Source organism: Rissa tridactyla, chromosome 3 (genome assembly GCF_028500815.1).
Source record: "Rissa tridactyla isolate bRisTri1 chromosome 3, bRisTri1.patW.cur.20221130, whole genome shotgun sequence".
In the NCBI taxonomy this organism is placed as follows: Eukaryota; Metazoa; Chordata; class Aves; order Charadriiformes; family Laridae; genus Rissa; species Rissa tridactyla.
In genome coordinates, this window is record NC_071468.1 from 78712276 (window position 1) to 78734020 (window position 21745).

At 39.3% G+C, this 21745-nt stretch overlaps 1 protein-coding gene across 2 annotated transcripts in view; it reads left to right on the top strand.

Moving 5' to 3' along the window:
* Positions 1 to 21745, top strand: part of PREP (prolyl endopeptidase) — a 96008-nt gene that overhangs the window by 40898 nt on the left and 33365 nt on the right. For both annotated transcript variants that reach the window (XM_054194061.1, XM_054194062.1), the window contains 3 exons: positions 4804 to 4995; positions 13472 to 13669; positions 17317 to 17420. In XM_054194061.1, coding sequence (XP_054050036.1) covers positions 4804 to 4995; positions 13472 to 13669; positions 17317 to 17420 — 494 coding nt within the window. The remainder of the gene's footprint in view (positions 1 to 4803; positions 4996 to 13471; positions 13670 to 17316; positions 17421 to 21745) is intronic.

Below are 21745 nucleotides of genomic sequence, written 5' to 3' on the forward strand. Positions count from 1 at the left end.
AGGGCTTAATCTGTGATCCTTACTGATATAATTATAATCAAATCCCATAGAATTTGATATTCTATGGATCCAAAAATTCTGTTTAAAAATTCTGTCTGTACATTCTATGTTGCTTTTGTCCTAAACATTGCAGAAGGGCCAGCTCTCTAGGATTATGATTTTCTGTTGTGTGGCATGGCTTTATTGTCCATTGAATAAAGGTTATAAATCCTCTACCTGCAGTTCCTATTGTAATGCAATCACATGATGGTGGATAACTGGCGGGTATAAAGTATATAGGCAAAAGCATCTATAGCTCTTCAACAATGTGTTTTAGTGGAAGGACGGACAGAGGAAAGGATTAGGTTATAGCAGCGGTATACAGTAAGCTATCAAGATCTTCAACCTCATGCTTTTCTCATGTATAATAAATCTGTCTCATTATATTCTTATGTGGAAGTCTTCAGTGGCTCTGGTGTTAAGGATAAGGGATCCTGGACTACAAATGCCACTTCTCAATGGCTTTCCTCAAAGACGCATGTTCTCAGACGGCTGGTTAAATGTGCAAATCTCTATCAAGATCCAGTTATCCGCCCCTGCAGTGCCCTTTTCAGATGCCTGTTGTCGTAGTGAAACCACATAGTTCGTATCTGTATTTCCTTAGCAATATACACTTAAGTAAGGCATCTGCTTTTTTTAACTATGGCTGTATATTCGTTGATGCCGTCACTGACTTTCTCGTGTCCCTTGGGAATGGGTGCATGTGACTTTGTGTTGCAACAAGTTACTTGGGAGGCATTATGTTGTTCCATCTAGGTGGGATATCTTTATTATTCTTCCAGAAGATACAGTGTGGGTCCTTCATGACCAAGTACACTTTCCCATATCTATGCTGCATGCTAAACCACTTTTTTGCTTACCACTGGTCACTGGAACATCCTCTTCTGATGCTTAGACAACAGCTCTCAGCCTGGCTCATTCAGCTTCTGCAAGAGTGTGCTCTGTTACACGTGTACAGAGAACATGCTGCAAGTAAGTGAGCACTGCTTGGGGCCCTCGGTACGTAGTTCCCCATGCTTTTGAACGTCTAACCAGTTACTGCAGAATCATCCATCCTACATTCAGGCCAGGTGAAAGCTGCACGCATATACCTTCCGTAATACTTGGTAGTCATACATGTAAACAAAAGACAGACATGAAGAAACAGAAGAGTTATGCTTAATCTACATACACAGAGTTTGGATTGGAAATGCATGTCCATATGTCTGGCCAGACAGACTTGTAGATGTATTCATCACACTTTCAGGAAGACAGAATCTTTGCCGAGATATGCTTTACTCTTCAAATTGTGTTCATTCAAGCAAACTCTCCTCCTGGTGTAAAGTGCTGTCTTTAATAAAAATCTGCCTTGCCCATTCCCCTGGGCATTTTGAGTACTGGAGGGAGTAGTTTGATGAGACCAGTGGAGCTAGACTAAGCAGCTGCAGTCATGGAAAGGGTAGATGTCCCATCAGATAGGTATCTCATGCTCCTGGATTACCAAACACTGACCCTCCTGTTGGATCAGTCAGCATCTTCGTTTGTCTGACCCTGTGGTTAAGTAATTGTACTCGCTAATTTGTAACGGGGCGGGGGGGATGGTGAGCTTGTAAAATAGGGAGAAACTAGTTTTCTTCTACATTAATTAATTTAAGCAGCTTTACTAGTCACTCAGGCAAATACCAAACCAAGCATGAAGGTGGAGACATGCTGATGGAGGAGGAGGGAGAAATGGGAGGGTGCAGTTTTACTGCGGTCAAGCTTATCTTATGGCTCATTGCTAATGAAAAATGTTGTTGCTCCTCTTAAGCCTCCCTCTCTGCTGCTGCCTTGTACGTAGCGGCACTCCTCTGCCTGCACAGTGAGCTTGTTCAGGCAGTGAAAGAGAAAACCTTATTTTGCAGCACAACTATTTATATTTTTTTAGTCATTTAACTCATTGAACGAGCTTGCAACTAGCAAAACAAGAAGCAACAGGCAAGGAGTAATGTGATGAAGGACGACAAGTCTTTGGTGATGATTAGGTGTTAGCTCAACTCAGCAACAAGGCCAGAGTGCTTGACAAAGGGACCAGTACCACGTTAGTAAGCTGCATGGTCCTCTCCCTCCCTTGTGCTGCCAGTGGTGTGACCTGGGGGAAGATGGTGTGCCCTTCGCCCCGCAATTAGTTTTCAGCTGTAATAGTGCCCAGTGAGCTGTCTGTGCTGGTCACCAGGCTGTTACTGCTATCCCAAAGGAGAGAGCTAAGCAGGGTGATCTAAGGCAGCACTAGAACATCGCTTTCAGTTGTGGGACACAACTGGGTCAGCTGCAGCCAGACATAAAGATGCATCCTCTTATATCTGATATCTGTCTCATTGCAAAGAGTTTCTTCCTCTCCCTGGAAAACTACAGCACATACTCCCTACAGTGGCGAACGCATCTAAGGTAACAGTCTCTTTCAGCTGCCTGTAATTGCCTCGTTACCACCTCTTAACTTAGACTAGATATTGGCCTATTTAACCACTTCAGTGAGACAATGGTTTAGAGGTAATTTCATCTGCAATATTTGTCTTCCAAGGACTATATAACATCCACTTTAACACGATGAATGCTCTTGATTTTGTAGAAACAACTTAGTGTATTCCTGTAGAATATCAACCTTCTTGCTGTTTTACTAGCTGTTCATTTGGGAGTGGATGAATGGGTTGCAAGGCAGCAATGTAAATCCCTAATATCACAAAATTGTCCTTTTTTTCCACGGAATCCAGCTTTTGTTGCAGTCATGGAGACTAGTTATTGTGCACATTTGCCATTTAAAAAAATGGGGTTTTTTTCAACAGTCTGGGGATTTCTTTTTATGAAGTCTTGTTCTTCTTTAGTAGGATGGTTTCATTCTGTCAGATACTAAAATACAAATGTTCCAATATTGTTATGGTGTTATACTGAAGCTAAGTTTTTATTTACTAAAACGCTTGTGCGTGAGATCTTAAAACAGTTTCACTGGTGTATGCCAGAGTTCACTGTAGGCTGGATATTCTTTGTTTTACCGGGCATCAAAACAGGTTTTCTCTATAGAACTCTGAGCAACTGGAGGGACTGAGCAGGATTTTTCTTCAATGTGAAATCCCTTGAGAAGGACAAAACTTTGGACCTCCACGAAAATCAAGATTTTACGTGCCATTGGTTCACTTAGAGACAGGATACTAAGTTGACTGGATTGTCTGGGAAGTCTGTATTACAGCAGTATGAAAGGTAGAATTTAATTGGCTAATCTGTCGCTTTGCTTGAAGAGACAGGGAAGTTTTCCTTAAACGAAAACAGCAATTAAGAGATATGAGCTTTATGAATGTACTAGGCCCAACTATACTCTGTTATTACGTTTAATGGGTTAAAATGACCGTAGCCATCTCACTGCTTTCTCAATTACTCTTTTCTTTTTTTAAACTTACAGTAATAACAGCTTAGCTATGATCTACTTCCATTATTTTGCTCAGCTTTTAATATTATAAAATAAGCTGATGTGCTGTTTTATTTGAACAAACATTCTATTACAGAGTTTCATGAACAAATGTATGCACAGCTTATTTGTTTATACTTAAAAGCAAAGACCCAACCTTTAGTTTTAGGAAAGAGGCAGAGAGCGTGCTAAATTTTTTTTAAGATATAAAAGCTTTTATTTCGCAGATCAGTAAGGATTCTGGTTTTTCAGCATAGCTAATAGAGGATGCTTGTAATAGTAAGTTCAGTTGATACATATAACAAGTATATTACATACCTGATCTAGCCCTGCTGCTTTTTCTCTAAACCTACTGCAAAACGGTAAAATGTGCCTAAAAAAAATATGGAGTCTTTCAGTCCCAGCTCCAAGTTGAGTCAATAATAAGACTGTGGTACAGAGTGAGTAAGCTGAGGCAATTCATGTTTGAGAAGTGCACTGCTATTAGCAAGTGTGATATTCTAGAAGGTTAATAAGGAAAATGCAGTTTTATTCTTCACAAACTCAGAAGTTAACGTTTTAGTTAACTAACTGTCTGTGGTTGTCCTCTGGTGGTGACAAGCTTCTGCAGAGCGACACTTCAGGAATGTTATTTCTGAATTGACAGGGAGATTCCTGATACCGAAGTTTATTGTACTCATTCAAATAGCGTCATTTATATTCTGTGGGAAGTTCCAGGCTTTTAAGGAGCATGGAAAACTTTCCACTTTAAGAAAAAGTAACTTTCTTTGCAAAAAGTGAAAAAACACAAACGACCCAAGAATTTATTTTATAATTAAATAGTAATTAGAAAAAAACACTATTAAAAATAAGATTGAGTTTGAAAGCTTAGCACAGACTCAGCTCTGACTCGCCACTCTAAGAAGTCTGTAGAAGTGGGGGTTTGTGAGCTCCATTGGCAAGAACCTGATGTGCTCGGTAGCGTTGGCTCCACGGCAGTCAGTGTGGTAGAAGCACCTCTGTAACAAACATCTGAGCTTTCCAGCAGCCCCTAAGGAAAGCTAGTGAAACACTAGCCATGGTTCTGTCAGTGTTCTGCATGTATTTTGCTAGAAATTCCTCAAAACCAGTATGTTAAAATGTCCATGAACTTGCATTTTTCCACTGTAGCCTATTAATCTGGAGCATTCTTTATAAAGTCTTGATATTTAGTACATATTCGGCCCTTTCCATAGCTGTACCTCTTGTGGTCACTGCTGTTGTTCAAGGAAGAGCATATAGCAATTGTCAGGAAGACCTTGCACTCAGGTGTTAAAAAATTTTGTTTCAGGAGGTGAAGAATTTACTTTATATGTTTGGTCTTGCAGGAATTCTTAAATGGGTGAAGCTGATAGATAACTTTGAGGCTGAGTACGAGTATGTCACCAATGAAGGAACAGTGTTCACTTTCAAGACAAACCGCCATTCTCCAAATTACCGGTTAATCAACATTGACTTCAGTGACCCAGACGAATCCAAATGGAAAGTTCTCGTCCCTGAACATGAAAGAGATGTTCTAGGTAAGAGTTCATGTCAAGTAAAAGGTTTTCGATTCTTTTTTTTTTTTTAAATTAATTCAGTAATTAGTCTATTGAACGATCTTGTACAGACCTTCTTCATTTCTTCCCGCGCTTAAACTTTGTTTAGGATTTGCAATTGAAAGACTTGAGACTCAAGAGATCCAGGATACATTTCTCTCTCTCTCTCTCTCTCTCTCTCTCTCTCTCTCTCTCTCTCTCTCGTTCTCTCGTTCTAACGTCCTGTGTGGCCGTAGTGAAGTTGCTTCGTCTGTCCTCGTTTTAATTCTGTGTTTGTAGGAAATGAGGGGAAAGTATTTTCCTGCTTCATGTCAGTGCAGTAAACATCTACTAGACAGTCAGGGATTACAGCAAGAGGGATTTTGTAATCAGAAAGAAGGGAAAGAGCAAACCTAGCAGTAGTGCAGGCATTGTTATGAACAGAGTTGGTCAGAGTTTGAGATAGGATTTTCTGTTGTTCCTGGGATAAGAAGAGTAGACAACACTTGAAAAAAGCCTCGGGGAAAGTTGAAGGACATGGAAATCTCTTAAGTATAAAAGCGAGTTCAAAACATAAATCTTTGGGTTTGATATAATTACAATAAAGGTGTATTTTTTTAATCCCATCATTTTTGGGAAAGTTCTGTTAAAACTTAGAATTAGTTTCAGGAAATACAGAAAAACCTCCTCTGAGCCGGTTTTTTGACAGGTGCTTTGTGTACATTTGTATAATCGGTTCTCCATACAGTACAAGATACAATTATGATTTATCTGACTAGCATAATTATAGCTATTAAAAAAGACTGCTTTTTTTTTTTATTAATCCATCTTTATACAAATTCATTCATATTTGCTACTTTTCTGGTGAAGAGCTGCTTTGTAGAATGGGGAGAATTCTCTGTGTGTGTGTGATTTGATATGTAAATACAGTAACTTCTGTCTTTCCCCACTAAGCCAAACTTATTTGACTACTGTTTCAAATTCCTCTTAAGATCTTGCTTTTCAAGATACCTAAAATAAAAACTTAATTTCTGTCTGCATTTCACAATGTGCCCCACATGATTTCTGCCACAGTCTAGACAAGGTATGTCACCAGTATGACATAAATGGTGACTTTGAGCACGCCCAGAATTGTAGTGATGGTGCAAAGGACCGGGGTCTAGAATATTGCAAGAATTTTGGTAAACAAATTTCTACAAAAGTAGAAAATCAGAGCTTGGTGAGACACAAATCTTTTTCTTAAGATTGGGAACTCTTTGAATCATCGTAAATGCATCTTATATGAAGTACCTTTTAAGTCCTAAGCAGGCAATAAATAATAGGTGTAAGTGAAAAATGGCTTGCAAGGCTTAATTTCTGATTGTGTGCAAATTTGCTGACAGCCTGTGAAGCCATGCTTAAGTTACGAAGAACTGCAGTTTATAAAGTGGGACCAAGTTGAAGAATTGACTTAGAGGTGGTGAATGTTCAAATAGAACGGGACAGAAACATGTGATTGACATGAAATGTGGTTACCATGTATGGATTTACCTCAGATGTGGTCTAGGCAGCCAAAGGAGCTTTGACCAGTGGCAATATAGGCACTGGCTATATATTCCTTCCCATTAAGATAAAGGCCACATCTGCTCTTCACTACATTGCAGTATTTAGCTCAACTCTATTTTGGTTTCATTTTAAAGGCAAAGTTGTGCTAAGTTTATGTTTGTGCACGTAAAAAAAAAATAATTGATGCATGGAACACTCCTTTAATGGCTTATACATGACAGCGTTGACTATACAAACATAACAAGAACTGCATTTAGAAAACTGAAAGTTCAGATAAATGGGTTTGCTGTGGGCACTGGCCTTCAGACTGTAAACACAACAGGCATTCAGCTCCTAAGCACTTAAAGGCAAACCTAATTTGTCATAGGAAACCATCAGAGTAACTTTCAGGAGTCTGTTGTGTGTCATTAGGCTTCTACTGTATTTGAATGTGACGCCAGAGTAGGCAATCGTATGTCCACTTCTCTCTCTAGCTCTTTGGAGAGGTATGTGGATGAATTGGATTAAATTAACAAATGAAAGTGTTTCCATAAGGTGAGTTACAAGTAGATCTTAGTGCTACAGTAAAGTAAGTTTGAATTGTTCCATTGCTTCTTTGTGTCAGCCGCTTTCAAATTAATGTTGCATCATCAGTGCTAAGATAAGGGAGTTTTATCAGGAGATTGTAGCCTGGAATAAATAAAAAAAACACTCCTTCATTTGATGAAGCCAGCAAACAAGCCAGTCTCTATGTCATGTTGTTTTAATCATTCCAAGATTTGGTTTAGAAAGACATAAATATAGCAGAAGGTAATTAATAATTCATTGTCTTGAAAACCTTGCAGTCAAGTGAATTTGATTTTATGTGATCCAGAGATGACAATGTAATGAAAAGCCTTCTGCAGAAGCTAGGACAGCAGTGATTCAAAGGGTAAATGAATATTGTTGCTTGTCCAATTTTACATATGTGTGGGAGAGACTCTTTATCAAGATGTAATTAGCTGTATTAGAATTTCTTTATAAACATTATAGTCAGTGATGCTCTAGGTCACAAATGTGTTTTACTGGCATATATAGATACTCAGCTCAAAAGTCTCCCGCTCTGGTGTGATCTGCCTGGTAGCCATAGCCCTCTTTATTTCTATATGTTAACTTAGATTCAGTTTCATAAAAGCCGCACCATGCACATATAGAAATAGATTTATTTATGAATAATAAATTCAAGATTAAGAATTATGAAGCTCTGCCAGTGTCCATCAATGGCAAAAAGAGAAATTCCACAAAGTATCACAATGCATTCTTAGGGAAGACGCTGTAGCTAATATAATATAACCAAGAAATAAACACATATGCCTACAAGGCGGTGTGAATGTCATTTGGTTTCTTCAACATATTCTTCAAGATAGACTTTTTTATTGGCTTTGACTTTTTTGTTTTCAGAACTGTTTATAAATAAGCCAATTTGGGAAATACAGGGCAAAAAAACCCAAGCATGTTCCTGCAATGAGATTGTACACACACCACATTTTACAACTCTCAGCAGGGGTTTCACACAGAGTTGAGGTAAATTTAGATCTCTGCTCTGTGAGCTGAGAGGAAGAAATAAATGACAGCTATTTTAAAACTAAATTTAAGGGGGGGCCTCAGAACATATTGAAGTGTGATGAGACTCATTTCCTCCCCTTTGGAGTTTGTTTATAAAGTGTTACTTTTAATTTTCAGGGAGTCTTAAAATAGAACCACAGGGGAGATTCACATCTTAATGTTGAACTAGTGCTTTAAATGACCACATGGCTGCAAGTAGGTGTGCTGAATTAGTTAAAAGGCAGCCTAGTTCTAAGGCATAGGATAAACTTGCTGTCTTTGGAAGGTTAAATAATTAATTTTGAGTACTGTGACACTCCCCACCCCCGAAAGTGCCCAATACTGGTAGAGCAGGGCGTCTTGAGAGTAGCAGTTATATCCAGCCCTGTACACGTGACAACAAAAAGAAAAACAGAATAGATCTCGTGAGTAAGGAGGGCTGAGAAATAAAACATATTGCTGAATGTGTCATAGATGAGGTGAGTGTTCTTGAGCAGTTTCTTGAATCTCAGTTGGACATTTAACAAGCAGGGGCAAAGCTTCTGTACCTTGTACACATCTGCACACCTAAACTCAGTGCTTGTAAAATGTTTCCTTTCCCTCAGCTGGAATGTGCGCTCCAAGTCAAAAATAGTGTTTTTCTTCATACCTTTAACCTGCTAGCTTATTCATAAACGCTTCAGAGTTTGGGGAGGGGAGTTACTGCAACCGAAATGTATCCTTTGGCACTGTAGTCAAATCAGGAGGGAAAGTCTGGAATGAGTACCAGGAAATTGTTGATCCTGAATGACAAGGATGTGCATGGCTGTGAGTAATCCCTCATGTTCATCTCGGCTGTCAGGAAGCTTGTGCACTCCGTTACACTGTGGTGTTTTTTAGAGTACCCACAGCTTTACGCATTTGGGAGTTCCGCTTGCAGAGCGGGTGCCTGAAGGATTGTGTGACTCTTCTGAGGAGCTGTCGTGTGACCTTGTGTGTATAGCCCAGAGGAGGTGCCCTGCAGAGATGGCTACTACAGAAGTGTGGCAGAGAGGAGGAAATTGGCTGCAATGCAAATGACCAGATTGATAAGCTTCTACTGTGAAACTGGGGGGGGGGGGGGGCAAAAAAACCCAACAAACAACAAACCAGCTGGGATGTGGCTTAGCTCCAGTGTTTCCCAGCAACAAAAAGCACCCCCTAAGATCTGGGCAAGGCAGATACAGTCCCTCAGTCACTGGGGATGTGGGGAGAGGATATGGTCCAGATGCGTGTCCCTGACTGAAAGTTTTATTGTGCTCCCCTGGAAGGGCTTTTGTGGCTCTGTTTAACTCTGTTTAGCATGGAAAACCTGCATCAGTCATAGGTGACTAAAGCCTGTAGCTTACTTAGGGAAGCGTTACTCCTGATGTTTGCAGCTTCAGAAGAGCTTTGCCTCCCACACGCTCTGTCTCTTGTTTGTATGTCTCGTGCTGATAGGATGTGGGGTATAAAATTCTTGTCTTGTTGAGATTGATTGGAGCTTTTCCATTAACTTAAACATGGCAGGCTGTGACTGAGGATGGTGTCCCAGAGAGAAGACATATGCGTTTTCATATGTTGTGAGGGCTCATCAGTGTTTACTCACATGTTTCAGAATGATTCATGTTTTATTCTGTAAATTTCTCATGCTTTGCTTGCAAGTCTACCCATAAGTAGCCTTGAGTAGTAGTTACGGGTCATTTTAATTGAGATCAGTGTTAATACCTGTTAATCTGCAGACACTGAAATTTACGGTTGCTGTTTGTGATGACCAAAGAAACCAAAATGACCTTCCAGGTCTATTTTCCAGCTAAAGGTTTGACAGTCCATTAAAATGTACTCGTTATTTGTTGAGTGGACGCACAAGCACATTGTACAGCAAGTAAGTCAGCAGTTTCTGCTGAAGACGTATGGCTGCCTGCCTCTCCTAGCTCAGTGTGTTCTCCATTGACATTTCAGCATGCATCTGTCAAAGCATGTTTGTACAGTTGGACACAACATGCTGTAGCTACTGCTGCAGAAATGAAATGTCAGGACTGTCATAAGTAATTAAGGTTAGTGGCACAGATGTTTGGTGTGAGGATTCAACCTTTTTTTCCTGAAGCTATTTCAAAAGTTGTTCATAGCAACGTTGCTGGTGCCAAGTTAGTGGCATGCCTTTGCTAGTAATGAAAGCTGTCAAAACAAAAGAGTTTTTGAAAAGTAGTAGTATATGAATTTCTAAAAGGTTGAACTAGAACTTCTGGAGGTGGTTGAGCGCAGTTTTCTAGGCCTCATTAAGTATAATTCCTGTAGCCCAAATCTAGGTATTGAAGAATTGTGTGTAAACTATTGTAGTCAATAAGGTGGTCACTGTCATCTTCAGAGGGAAATGGGCAGTACCAAGGATAATTCTTCATGCCTGCTTTCAGTACCTGCAGGTGTCTCCAAGTGTGTTCGTCCCTCTCTGATGCCTGAGCCAAGAGGCTCAGGTTGGAAAAGGCAACGTCTGTTTATTGTTTAGTAAAATCAATCCTTTGACTGATGGGTATTGTAAGTCAGTGGACTGTAAGTATGCTGGAGGACAATTCATAAATTTAGGTGTAACTGTGAGAATAGCTGCTCTGTTCATTGGTATTAACTGAAAATAAACTGACCCTATACAATGGAGAGGTCTCGGATGGTTAACTTGTAAAAAAACACTTGTGTGAGTAAAACTGCTCAGCAAGCAATTTACAGTCTCCCAGAACATGGTATCCAAAATAATTGGGTGAACTGCATTCTAAAGGTGCTTATTTCTGCCCGTTGTCTATAAAGGGAGCCTACAGCAATGGTGTCAGGCTTAAAAGCTTGCAGGAAGTAGAGAGGCATGCAGGATGTGTTCTGCAAAGCATGAGCAAACCCAAGGAGGCTGACTGCTAATGCAACAAGCTCAACAGTATCTGCAGTTCTCAGTGCTGAGCATGGGAGTAACAGAGACTCAGTTTGTAGCTTGCAGTCAAAAAATAGCTCTTGTTAATAATTCAGCATTGGTTTTAGCTTGCTATGCGTATGCGTGTTGGCTCTTGATGTCTTTTTTTTTTTCTTACGCTCTTTCAAGTCTACTTCAATGTTTTGCTCAGTTTTGATTTTTGTATTTCTTTGTAGCTTCCATTACTGTAAGTTTTGGAGGCAGTTAGCGATGCACCAAAACCAGTTATAATACAGGTATTATACACAGAAGCTATGTTCCTAAATCTCATGGAATGTTTTAAAGATACCTTGCATTGTCTTCACATCTTTTATCCTCACCTTGCTGAGAGCATCTAATTTGTAAACTAAAGAGGTGATGGAAAGTTAATATTGCTGCTTCCTAGGCAAGTTCTTCAATAGCAGGAAGCCCCACATAAGTCTTACCCCGGGCAATTGAATCTTTTTAATAAAAGAGTAATATTTCTTCATAATATGTAAGTTGAAGTAATAATGTACTTTGGCTTTTGATGAAAGCATCCATTAAACTGCAGTGCTTTATCAAATGATTAGCGAGGAATTGAGTCATCACAATTTAATTTTAAAATAAAGATTGCTTAAGTAGTATTGTTGCTGAGGCAAAGCTACATATTATATACATTTGAAGTTGACCTGAGAGTGTCCGTAATCCATTTTGTGAAACTTTACGTGTCAGGAAGCTTCGAGAGTAAAACTGGACATTTTAGTTACAGATGTTTCTGGGAATATCAGTGGAGTTCATGGGATCTCATTGCAGAGCAGTTAATTCTGCAGGCAAAAATAGTATGGTACTATAGGGATGCTATTTTTTGATTCATATTTTGTGTTAATAAACCAGTTATACTTGTGAATGTTGGCAGACTTGTGCAATGACAATGTAATAAATATTTTCACAGAATCACAGAGTGATAGGGGTTGGAAGGGACCTCTGGAGATCATCTAGTCCAACCCCCCTGCCAGAGCAGGGTCACCTAGAGCAGGTTGCACAGGGACGCCTCCAGAGACGGAGACTCCACCACCTCTCTGGGCAGCCTGTGCCAGTGCTCTGCTGCCCTCAGGGTAAAGAAGTTCCTTCTCATGTTTAGGTGGAACTTCCTATGTTCAAGTTTGTGCCCGTTACCTCTTGTCCTGTTGTCAGGCACCACTGAAAAGAGCCTGGCCCCATCCTCCCGAAATGCAGTCATTTTAAATAACTGCATATTCTCATTGTTCATAGAATCGTAGAATAATCTGGGTTGGAAGAGATCTTTAAAGGTCATTTAGTCCCGCCTCCCCTGCAATGAGCAGGGACATCTTCAGCTAGATCAGATTGCTCAGAGCCCCGTTCAACCTGACCTTCCCTGAAGAGTTTCTACATTTCACAGGACATAAAGATGGGGATTGAAGTGAGATGGTCAGTAGAACTGCAGGGATTTTTGTAGAAATTGCCAGCCCAGACATTTTTTTTTTAAACAGTTGGATTTTCCAAAGTCCAATTAAAAAAAATATCATTCCATGAAAAAGTTCACATATTTCTGGTAATTCTTCTGAGGAACAAACTGAGAACGTGAAAGGTTCTGTGAAGCAGAAGTTCTTGTTCCTGCACAGCTGCGCAACCGAGGTGGGCAGCTCTGGAGGGGCCCAGGGCTGCCAGGAGGGGCATAAAGGAAATGAACCTCTGCAGAGCCCTTGGTTCCCGGATCCTTTTGCCAGATTGAGTTCACTGTGCTGCATCCTGTTCCTACTACCTTACAGTCTCAGGAAGGCTGCTTAACAACATTAGCATCTTGAATAAAAAATATTTTTTTGAAAACGGTGTGTCGAGGGTATCACCGCAGAATAGCCCTTCTCTTACACCTGCTAGAGCTTGCTTACGAGAATAGCCTCCTGAACGCTTAGGCGATTAAAACATGATGAATAATAACCTCTAACATACTTTAATGTGCAATACAGGATCACATGTTTTTTTGTTCTTATTAGTTTAGCTTGAGACTAAATCATAATGATTGTTTTGATTTTCATGCATTTCCATAAGTATTGCTGGCAAAGATAAGTGTTTGTTTGGGCTTTGCATTGAAATATGTGACATTTAAGAGCAGTATTGCTTTATAAGCACCCCAAGTGCATAAGCATCTTGGTTAAGCAATTCTTTTTTTCCTGTATCTGCATAGATTAGCTTCAGGCAGCAGGGTTATTGTGTTTCCAAAGAGTGTCAGCCTTTACTTCTGGGTTCACTTTATACTTTCAGAAGGCAGGTGACCTCTAAATAGCTAAGAGTTAAATTCAATGCATGTCAGAAATTTTGGTGCATTTATTTAGGTATGTTAAAGAATTTTAGAACCAGATTATGTCTGATTGTTTTCTTTCTTACAATTTTTTTTACTGTATTTTCTGTGGCTTTTTTTTTCTTTTCCACACTCTGCAGAATGGGTTGCTTGTGTGAGGTCCAACTTTCTGGTTTTGTGCTATCTGCACGACGTGAAGAACATCCTGCAACTTCATGACCTAGCTACTGGTGCACATCTCAAGACCTTCCCTCTAGAGGTTGGCAGTATTGTGGGATATAGTGGCCAGAAGAAGGACACCGAAATATTCTATCAGTTTACTTCCTTTTTATCTCCAGGTAAGATTGGGGTTTTCCCGTAGTTATTGTTCCTTTTCCTGGTAGCAATAACTTTCTCATTTTCTGTTGTTTAGTAGTTATTAGGTATATCTAAGATGCAGGTGAAATTGTTTCCTCCCCCATGTAGTAAGTAGAGGTTGTACACTTCAAAATGCACCGGTCCTTGATGCACGAAGCCTAAATAATGTGCGTGCTAATATTTGAGACACCTGCATTGACAAATTACACAAGACTGGCTTGTAGCATTCTCACAGCTCTTGCTTCATACAGCAAGGTATAAGTTTACAAATCCTGTTGAAGAATATTGATAATGTGGTTAAAGAATGTGATTTTCATCACCATTTTGAAGAACATTAATAAAAGTCACAAAAATTCTTTCTCTGGCAGCTCTGTCATTCATTTTTGCATAGTCTCCTTGGACAATCCTTACTGTCTGTGCTGACAGCACTTGGTGGTGTTGGATTGCTGTGGGAATCCTCTTTCTACAATCCTGCAAAGCCAGAGCTGTCCACAGCGTTACATAATACGTGTGTGGGACACCAATAAGTGTTCAGGATTTTGAACAAGAAGGAAGTTTTTATGCAATTGTCAAGCTAGTATATGGCAAGAAAACGTATTTGCTGTTCTGTCCCCTTTCTTTGCTTCCTTTCTTTCCCAAATGATCAATAGATAATACAGGACAGGATTCAAATATGGAGAGGGGAGACAGGCATCAGAATCTTTATCTTCTTCCAGGATTGTGAGTGATCATGAATCATAAGATGATCAAAAATGTTCTTATAGCATCCCATGTATATTTTTGTTCTGTTTCAGTTAGAGCACAGCCACATTGCAAAATGGCTGTAGAATAGTTTTCTAGGTTTGCTGGTTTTGCTAGAAAGGATTGTGTCAAATTACCAAAATTATGTTTCAAGCTTAGCAGATAAAAAGTGTGATGAATTTCCTATTTTTATCTTACTGTTTACATAACCAGAAGAAAGATATATTATGTTTCCAGTTCCTCTTTTAAACAAACTTTGAAACAACATTCAGATCCTTGCAACTTTTGCAACTTGGAGAGGAGATGGCGTTTGCATTTACTATTAACTTCATCCCATCTTGATGGTTCAGGTAGTTCGCTTGCTCACATCCCACCTTGTGGGCCAGAAGTTGCCAGTTTTATAAGCCCACACCGTCTTAGAATCTCTGCAGCTGCTAAACATATGGAGGGGAAGAGCCCAGAGCTCTGTTTTAGCCCATGGCTTGCCAGCCAGTCACCAGTGGCTGCTCTCACTGCGTGCTGCTTGCTTAGACAGATTTTTTTTCTCCTTTTCATCCATGTGCTTAGCATCTACAGAGAATTTGCCGTGACATAGCTCTGTTAACTGGGGCAGAGCAACCTGGAATCTAGAAGAAAGAGGAAGGGAAGGACTGGAGGTAGACTGTATGGGCATAAGGAGAGGGTGGGGAAGGCAGACCAGAGAGGTAATTTTTAGGTAGATGTGTGGATATTTTTTAATTTGCATGCAGCTTCCATTTGCCCTATCAGTGGAATAATCAGACAACAGGTATGGGGCTGGTCCTTGATTAAACTCGTTCTTCCTATTTTACTATTAGAAATCAATATAATTTGCACTTGTATTAAGTTGCACTTTTTTTTTTCCTAATGAGAAACAAATTAACATACTGGTGTTTAATACCTACAATAAAAGTAAAAGTAAACATATATATGAAATAATGAATAAAGCAGTTCTAAAACCATAGATGCCAAAAAGTCTTTTTTGCTATTCCCTGAAAAATATGGTTATCCCTGCTGTCCACTCCAGTCAGACACTGACGTGAGCACTCTTGTGTTTTGTATTTATTTAGCACCCAGCAAAACAGTGCAGCCCCCAACATTATTATGTTTTTGGATATTAGCTGCCATGCTGCTAAAAATACAACAGAACAAGAGATGCAGCACCAGGGGTTCAATTGCACGTTACTGTAATGTTAGGTTGATTGACTTCCGAAATGCAGTCTATGACTGTGCTTATACTTCATCATATGGTTCCCTAATATGTAGCTATTCTGCCTGCTCTGTGTGTAATGTTTGCCAATACATTATCCAGCTTGGGCAGCTGTATGTATGTCAAATGACTGACTGCTCTGCCTGTTACCGCCTGGTGTGCTTTCCTTTGTGCTTTCGCATCACTTTCTGGATCCTAATCTTTAAGGGAAATGTTGCTTTAATGCTTGTTTGTATCTGTCACCCTGCATTAGGCTTGCTAGTCACTTTGTGACAAATGAAGAAAAAAAAATTCCCAGCAGATTAGAGTACTCCTACTTTTATTCCCCTATTAATTCACCATTACGGAAAGAGGCTTTGTCAGTTATTAGAAGTGTTGTTTTTCATCTGTGTTCCTTTGCCACTCTGTATCTTTTTGATTTTCCACAGTCTATAAAAGTGATTTAATGAGGCAATTCCCTTGTATCAGATATGTTTCTTCATTATTTCACCTTTCAATATAATTTTTTATAGCTATAACCTCTGTAATAATTGCTGGTGGTTTCCTGAAAGTACCTAAAATATACACAATGCAGCAGTATTTCAATCAAGTCCTGTCCACCTTGGTTAACTTTATTACATTGAGGATCTCTGTAGAGGGCTTGTTGCCTTAACTTTTAGTGTTTTTTTTTTCCTAATGTATATTTAAAATTTTACAGAGACCAGATAGTTGTAAAGCAGAAAAACAAAGACTGATTAAAACTGTGATTAGTTTTATGTATCATATGTGTCTGTAGTATCTCCATGAATATTAGGATTTTGTGGTGTGGTAACCAATGTGCAAACACAACGGTAGTCACACTTTATGGCACATGCTCAAGTGTTATTAGGGTTGAATGACAGGAAATGTGATTTATAGTCTAAATGCAAAATTCTTCTTGGCTAATTAGACATCTCTGTAGTGTCTAGATTGCTAGATTGTCTCTGATTGTGCCTCTGCTGCAACCTAGAAGTTTTATACTGCTTATAGACATAAATTTTCTCATGTGCATAATCCTTTGGAAATCGTAGGTGCAACTCAAGCAAGCAAAGTTGCCTTCAAACCTGCAGGATCCGGTTGTAAAATAAATTATACGAGACCAAATTCTGTTCAGTTACGTAGGTATCCTGTGCTAGTCCACCACAGTTTCAAGTGGATGCTCAGCTCTTTCCATTAGTGGGGGTCTGTTTAAATTGTAATTTCAGAATATTTTATCATAAAAAGAAAAATGTTGACCAGAGTGAAATTCTTGATATATTTATTCTCAGACCAGTGGCTCCAGACGAGGTATTTTAAAATTGACTTCATACTTCTTTTTTCTAACATAACCATTCTCAACAAGTGCTATGTAACGTTATGAAAAAAAGTCTTTTTTCCATTTTGGTTAACCCACTTTGAATACCTGGCTTTGTACGGGTGGTGAGACTTATTCTTTCTGTACAGAAAGCTTTTGCACCCTTCTTGATGAAGTGCACGTATGTATGTGTTAAATTATATATTAACCGAAAGAATGTGTCTGGAACTACTGTTTTTCTCCCTGCTGAGTTACCGTTGCCCTTCATTACTCCGTCACAGTACCTAAACTGGCATCCTTTTAATGATGAGTATGCACTAAGCTGACAAACTTGCACTCTATTTTAGGTATTATATATCACTGTGATCTGACCAAAGAGGAACTGGAGCCAAGAGTTTTCCGGGAGGTGACTGTGAAAGGATTTGATCCTTCGGTTTACCAGACAATTCAGGTAGTAAACATGAGTCCTGCTGCCTTGCTGTAATCACTTATGTAAGAGTTTAATAAAATTGCACTTGGCTAAGGGCAAGAGTGCTTTGATTGGCTCCTGGGTTGCAGGTCTGTGTGCACTCTGAAGGAATTCCACCAAGTCTTGTTAGAGACATCGGAAGCTGCCACTGCAGGTAACCGGGGCAGACTCAGTCCTCAGTTGTCTTACATTGTGAGGCAGTATGTTCTCTAATTTTTTCCTGTGTTACGGTATTCTTTGATATTTGTTTTAACATCAAGCTGCTGCTTTTCCATGTTGATGTATTTCTTCCACCAGGGCAACGTGGCATAGCTTCCATAGGCCAGTGTCTGATAGGGCAGTGGAGAAACAGAGGAAACTTGGAATAGTCTTCCCAGCACTTCCACAGCATTCCGGGGACCACTGTGGGAAGTGTCAACAACAGATAAACACTTCTGTCCCCACCACTCTTGTATAAAAGTAGTGATGATTTTTGCCACAAGTTCATAGTGTGGATCTCTATTAAGACTTCAGTAAGAAATTGGAAGGAAAGAAGGAAATGCGTTCATTCATTTGTAACCGGGATCAAATATGAAATCTGCCACAAAACTATGGAAAGTCTTAACCATGATTATTTGGAAGGAAAGAAGGAAAATATCTAGTGATGTGAACAGAAAAATCATGTTCATTCATGCTGTATAAGAATTTCCCATTCTGTCCAGGTTTCTGAGAAGTGCCATAGTATATTGTGTTCATTAACACATCAGTGCAGTTACACTTGGAGCAACTCACTTTGATTTTCATAAGCGCAGGATTAGACCCTTTGCTTGCAGTGCTGGAACAACTAGAACAAGGAGCAAAAGGTAAAAGCAAATTAAAATACAGACACATGTGTAACTAACGTTTGTAATGTTAAAAGTGAAGGCGCATAAGAATTAGCTAAGTTTAAGGCTTACAAAGTTAAGAGAAATTACTCCTGTGGAAAACAGTGTAAGTTACAGATGATATGAAACAGGTTTGGGAAAATACAGGGCTTTTTGTAGACAATTGCTTTGACCTCATAACAAGTATTGTGACTAAAAATATTATGCAAAATATACATTTTAAGTAGTAAGGGATCTTTCCACTAAACACAGCTTTGGCAAGCCCTTGATAAAATACTATGCCCTGGTGAGGACTTTAAGGAAGATATGGAGCTTCTAGAGAGAGTTCACAGGAATTTGTTTAAATAATTAGGGGTCTGGAAAAACAGTCATTGTATTGTGATGCTTAGCATATTTAATACCTGCAGTTTATAGAAGAAATACTGGAGGGTGGATTAAGTATTTTATATGTAGCATTTTGCATTTGTAGTGTAAGAGTGGAATAGAGGATTTTTCTTTCTATATACCAAGGTATAACATGATCCATGCCTAACATGGAACTTAAATAAGCTTAGCCTGGAAAAAGGTTAAATGACCTAGGAGATATAATTAAGCAATAGTGTGACAGCATGGCTTGGAGTCTTTGAAAGGAGATGAAATATTTCTCTTAATCTCAAATTTTTAATTTTGCCTCTGGCGCATATATGGGACAGATTCTCTAGAAGCATAAAGACGGTAGTGTGTGTCCATGAGGTGGTTGTAAACAGCCCCATCTGTTTGTCTTTGCATCTCTGGACAGAACTAAGTGTCGTAGAGGACAGTTTGCTGGAAATGTTCTCACAGAGAATGTGTTTTTACTGTTTCATTCAAATTCATTAAGGGACTTCCACAGGATAACTTTGGGGCACAGTGAGCTGAAAAAGAGAAAGAAAACAGCGTTCTCTTTAGGAAACAACTTAGTACAATTATAATACTGCCATGAAATTCAGAAGGGTAATCATGGAACGCAAATACCCATGTAATTAAAAAGGGTTTAGAAGGGGTTGCCATAAATTAGAAATAATGCATTTTTCTAGTAAATCAAATTTTATGAAATAAATGTCTGGAAAAACAAAATCTCATTTTACATTTAAATCAATTACATGCTAAATTAAGGTAAAGTAGAACAGTAATACAAATAATTTCAAGGAGGAAGCACACTGTTGCTGTGCCCTTGCAAACCTTCTCTTTGTAAATCCCTGGCAGAGTTTCACCACTAGGCTCTAATGGGGTGGAAGTCAGTATCACTGTTTCTGGTTTTCTCCTTTCTCCAGACCACTGTCTCTGGTTCTCGCTCATGCTCAGTACCAGCTCTAGGGAAATGTGACCTCTGTAGTTAGGCTGGGAAGAGCACCCTTGGCTCACCACTCATACAGTTTTGCCTTTTGTCAGCAAATGATCTCAATGTGATGACGTCTTGGAAGTTAGTTTTTCCCCGTATCTCTCAGATCCATGGAGAAGTCTCAGCTGAGCTGTGAAAAAGGCTGTTTGTTAGGCCAGGTCTGGGACTGCTCGGGTCACTTTTGTAGTAAGTCAGGCTGCCAGTGCTGCACACTTCTGCCAGGCTCCAGTCCTTGTTTCCATTTGTGAGGTCCCACTTGGACCCTTGGTGATGCTTCTGCTTGGAGGAGGGGAAGGGAAGATGGCAGCTTATCAAAGCAGTTTATAAATGACTCTCAACCTAGATGATAGCCTTGCATAGCTATTGCAAAACTCAGGCAACATCGTAGGGAACTTTGAAAGAAACTCAAAATTAAGAATGCAAAAAATATACTGAGAATAGGCAAAGACTGCTGATTACAGGAGAATGAACACCACTGTGGAATTTATTTCATAATTTGAATTTCCGTCAGAATTACAAAGTAGTAAAGAAAAATGTTGCTGGCTCTATCCTGATCCATGTCCTTAATGAAAGGCAGGTCTCCTGCCAAGGCTCTTCCTTTATTCTTATATACCTGAAGAAACACCTACTAAGACTAGCAATCTTCCTAGCTTTGTCTGTGTAGCATATATGAAACTTTAATGAGCTGTTGTTCTTTAGCAGTCTTTGAACATGAGTGACTTAAGAAGATTTGAACTGAAGTGTAAAGTGTCATGCGTATATAAAACCTGAATTAATGGCAACTGGAAAATGCCACAGAGCCTGGTTTTTGCTCTTTTGGATCCACGTTACAGTATTTCATAGGTGCTGTGCAGTGCGAGTGAGGCTCAGTGATAAAGTTTACTACACTAAGTAAATTGATGGTAGAGCAGCTGCCTTGTAGTACCTGAGGTTCTTACCCTTTGGCAGCCCAAAGTAAGAACAAATTTGCCAACTTACCTTGCACTGAAAGGAGAGCTGTTTCAACGTACCTGACATTTACACCAGGGTAAGAGCATGCCCGTAAGTTGTTGGCTCTATGTGACACCCTGCAAGTACATAATTCAACTTACTGGGCAGTAGCTTGTGCGTATGCCCTTACCTTGAAAGACTCCGTGTGACCTTCATGAAAAAGTCAGACTGATTAAAATGCTTGCCACACATCAAAAATTAATGCTGGCTACTTTTGTTAAATGATACGTTAAGTTGCATTAATAACTATTCCTCCTCCAAATGCTTCTAGAAATTTGCCTTTGCTTCCCTGCACGTTTCCATCCATCACAATGACAGACTTTTTCAGGAAACAGCCTGGGGTGGTTTTTACAGGAGGAAAAAACACTTTTGCAGGAATTTACAAACGGCACTTGCCCTAAGCTGTTTACTGCGTAAATAACTCAAATTCTGCTTTAAATAAAGAGCCTTTATTTTATCTTTACAAAGTTGCCAACTAAGTTCTTATATGCTTCTCCATATTAACACCTCACAGCGACACTTAATCATGGATAAGCAGTCTTCTGGCCTGGCTCGCAGCTCGCCTACTTTTAGGCTGATATGCAGGATTATAAGTGTTGAAATTGCAACAATAAAAATGTTATTTGGCTCCTTTTGCCATTCTTTGAATACCTTCCAGTACTGTCCTTAAAATAGTTTGAGATGAACCAAAAATAGATGTTGCTATTGACAGATGGACTTTGGATTAGCTCTTGCAGAAGGATGGTGAAATTCATAACACAACTTAGTTTTACAACTTAATTTGATTAAAAGCAGATGCTGTTTAGATATTGTTGCAGAGATGAAAGAAGGACAAGTCTTAAGGGTATTTTTTTTTCTTGGGGCTGGGATGAATTTCCTCCTCTTGCAGAAATTATTTTTATAGATGAAGTAATTTTCATGAGAAGTTTATTGTTTTATTGTTCACTCTTTCACCCCCATATTCAAGCCCGTACAGCACTGATTTCAAATCATGAGTCATTGATAGGGAAAATTTGTCTACAGTCATTCTAATTCCTAGCGGAACTTTGCACCGTATAGTTTGGCACAGATGTTAATCTCTGTTTCAGGAAAAT